The sequence below is a fragment of the Buceros rhinoceros genome, unplaced genomic scaffold, assembly GCF_000710305.1.
Source record: "Buceros rhinoceros silvestris isolate BGI_N320 unplaced genomic scaffold, ASM71030v1 scaffold15118, whole genome shotgun sequence".
Classification (NCBI taxonomy): Eukaryota; Metazoa; Chordata; class Aves; order Bucerotiformes; family Bucerotidae; genus Buceros; species Buceros rhinoceros.
Genome location: NW_010425225.1, coordinates 579 through 4,212, shown reverse-complemented (window position 1 = coordinate 4,212; position 3,634 = coordinate 579). Strand labels below are relative to the sequence as shown.

General features: G+C 53.2%; 1 protein-coding gene across 1 annotated transcript in view; it reads left to right on the top strand.

Moving 5' to 3' along the window:
- The window catches only part of BRPF3 (bromodomain and PHD finger containing, 3), a 17,282-nt gene extending 14,951 nt beyond the window's left edge, over positions 1–2,331 (top strand). Inside the window, exons 12-13 of the mRNA XM_010141065.1 lie at positions 940–1,094; positions 2,148–2,331. Of these exons, the coding sequence (XP_010139367.1) occupies positions 940–1,094; positions 2,148–2,331 (339 nt within the window). The remainder of the gene's footprint in view (positions 1–939; positions 1,095–2,147) is intronic.
- The last annotated feature ends 1,303 nt before the right edge of the window (positions 2,332–3,634 follow it).

Below are 3,634 nucleotides of genomic sequence, written 5' to 3'. Positions count from 1 at the left end.
GCTGAAGCAGTGACCCCCCTCCATGCTCTGACTCTGAGAGCCTGCGGGAGGGCACAACAGCAGCCATGGTGGTGTTTCTAGATCTTCCTGTGACTACAGCCAGGTTAAGCTGTGCTTTAGCATGGCTTTAAATGGCAAGATTGACCCTAAAAAAGGCATTTTTAAAATAGCAGTCTGTTGCTCTGGTAAAGCATCTTAATAAACTCCTACAGTGGCCAGCATCAAAGCCAAGCTGCTTTTTCAAGCCCTTAGGAGCCACGATCAGGAGGCGGAGAAGAGCAGAGCAGTTGCATCCACCCTTGGCTGCTCTGTTCTCCTGTGATCACGCAGACGAGTGCTGGACACTGACAGTTTGGCTTTACGTGGGCAGGATCGATGCGTCGGTGGTTGCTGCCCTCCCAAATGTCTGGCCTGTGTTCCCCAGCCCTGACAGAGGCGGCACTGCTTGTCCACTCTCAAAACACTGGGCCTGATTTCTGACCTAGGAGCATAAATGTGAGCGATGCCACCGAGACCAACCGAACAGCACCAGAATGGAGCTGTGAAAATCCCGTCGTACCTGCTGAGCACGGCGAGGGTCTTCCCTTTATCATACAAACTGGGGGGGAGGGAAGGAGGGAGGGAAGTCCTTTGCTGATCACCACACCTCAGAGTTTGTTCTGTGACCCAGTAGTGTAACAGATCTCCAGCCACACAAAACCACCTTCTCTTTTTGAAGGGCTTGGCTTTCGGACTGCCTTCCCTTCCCCAGGGGGAGGCTGGAGGACAGGATAATTCTTTAAATATTGCCACTGAGACACAGCAAGTGACTCTGCTTCCCCATCCCACGTACAGCTTAATTGTCTGGCTTGGGTAGACTGAAAGAACAGGGGAAAAAAGTGCATTTTCTGGAGAACTGGAAGGGTTTTGTACTTAACTGTCCCCTCACTGTGTCACTAGATAATCGATCCCAAGATGCCGCGTGAGGGTTTGCTGCACAATGGAGTCCCCATCCCCGTCCCACCGCTGGATGTGTTGAAGCTGGGGGAGCAGAGGCAGACAGAGGCGGGAGAAAAGCTCTTCCTTGTCCTTTTCTTTGACAACAAGAGAACCTGGTGAGTGTGTGTGGACAGGTGGGGCCTGTGTGCTGCGGCAGAGGGAAGGTTTGACCAAACTTTGGGATGTGTGAGCGTATCGGGGTGATGGTGATGATGGTACGTGTAAATTGGAGCATTGGAAAATGCAGCAGAGAAGAAGGGTGTAACTAAGGAGCCAGGCTGCCTTTCCTGGGCCAGGAGCAGGTGTCCGACTGCTCCGCTTCCACGGTGAACAGCCCAGCATCCTTCACCCGGGGGTCTCATCACCACAGAAATACTGAGGAGCCAATTCAGGAGTCAGAATCTGCAGCGAACTGGAGCGTTTGACTCAGAACACCAGCAGCCTGAGCAGCCAGTTCCACTGCTGCACAAAAGATTTGCCAAGAATCTCCAGGGTAACATTTTCCAAATGCTGGATTTGTTCCATATTTAGACTTGCCTGAATTTTCAGAGGGGCCGAGGAGCTGCAGTAAAATCAAGTTAAAATGGAAAATGTAGGTGTGAGCATCAGGTTCGGGACGAGTGAAATATCTCCAGTCTTTTACCAGTCTGTCTCAACGGGCCAAATCTGCTGATTTTAGACTATGCTCATGGTGACAACGACCCACCAGATAGAAGGAGCCACCAGCCTCTGAAGTGCCTTTAAAATAAGCAATAAGGCTTTGAAATCCCTCGTGAAACAATGGGAAACTTGTGAAATGGGAGCGTTGTGCTGGAAGAGCTGGGTCCCCACGATGAGGCAGGCAGCCGCGCACCGAACCCGTGGATTAGTTAACAGCAAGGGTCGCTGAGGAACAGGAACCGAGCGAGTAAACTGTGGCAGAAGGAGCGGCAGCTGCGAGCAGCGGGATCGCAGAGCCGACAGAGCGGAGAGTGGACAGAGCGGACGCTGGGCCGTTGGGGTGCACGTGGAAACAGAGGAGGGGATGGGTTTTCCTCTCCTACCTCTGTGTGGATAGGAGAGGCAGGGTCGTTGGAGCAGCCAGAGGCCTCTGGGTGTTGGGTCCCCTCTCCCCGGTCCCCTCTCAATGTCCTTGGTGATGGGTCTTCACACTCTCCTTTCTGTTTCAGGCAGTGGCTTCCACGTGACAAGGTCTATCCCCTCGGCGTGGATGACACGGTGGACAAGTTAAAGATGTTGGAAGGCCGAAAAACCAGCATCCGCAAGTCTGTGCAGGTGGCGTACGACCGCGCCATGCTTCACCTGAGCCGCGTGCGGGGAGATCATCCCTTCATCACGCCCAGTTTCCTGTAAGGGCTCAGGGCAGCCCGTCCTCCTTCCCCCCCAGACCCCGCGAGCGGCTGGGGGTCAAAAAATAATGTGCCAAAAAGCCTGTCCAGCGTCTTTCTGAATGTGTCTCGCCGACGAGCTGGCAGGAGATGAACCAGATGCTCCACGGGGCCAGCAGTGAGGCAGGGAGGAAAAGCCGCCAGCCCAGGTGGGCCGATGCGGGGAGTGGCACCCGCACTCGCGCACCCTCCCCTGGGCCAGCCGCCCCCGTCAGCAGCCTCGCGAGCCCGTCACCGCTGTGACCCAACCCGGAAAACCCCAGCTGGACCCTGTTGTGCCAAATTTACCCAAACCATCATCGGCCTTTTGAATCTTTGTAAATGACGTTGATTGTCCCATCGCATTAAAAAATGGTCGCAGCAGGGGGGTGGGGGGGGTCACGTTATGACTTTCCTGCCTGCGTGCATGGGGTTCTCGCGGTCACTTCCTCTCCTGGGATGGTTTGGGAACCTTCCCCTACGCCCCACACCAGGGGATGGAGATTTAACCATGAGAAGCAAATTACCTGGTTTGTATGTGTGTGTGTGTGTGTGTGTGTCCCCTAGAAATTATTTGGTTATTTCACACGTAAATTCAGATTTCCGTGACCGCGCTTGTCCCAGTAACATTTCGTGTCACGGTTCAGTCCCGGGGTGAGTCTGAGCAAAGAGAAATTCCTTTTTGTAAGAAGCAGAACTACTTGTGGAGGTGCCAGTGAGCCGGAGTCGCTCTGCGGGCACCGCGGTTGATCAGGGTTGGAAGGAGACGCATCTTCTGTGTTGGTTTCCGCACACTTGGTGTAACGCTCCTCTGCTTTTCTTCCCTTTTTTTCTGTCTCTGAACGTTTCCCTCTGGCTCGGTTTGGGGTGAAACCAAGCGCTGTTGGAGCACACGACCAGTTTGCCTTCTCGCCTTCCCCCCCAACATGGGGGGTCCGCAGCGTTAAACCCGGGTGAGCCCTGGAGCGTCCCTGGGTCGGGGTTCCCAGTGCCCGGGGGGTGTGTCAGGGCCACCCCATGGTTGGGAACTCGCTGCCAAACCCTTTTCCTACAGCCAAGGACTTCCCGAGTTCTCCGATCTCTCCTGTTGCGTTTTTGCTTTCCCATTTTAAGAACCAAAGGTGCAGAGCAAGATTGTAGATTGAATAATCATCCTTTCGCTTTTTAACTCGATATTTTTTTATTATTTTAACTTTTTCATACTGAAGAGAATGTGGGGTCAAAATAATAATAATTATTATTAATAGTAATAATAATGAATAGCGGGGAGTAATCACTGCCATTTCTCC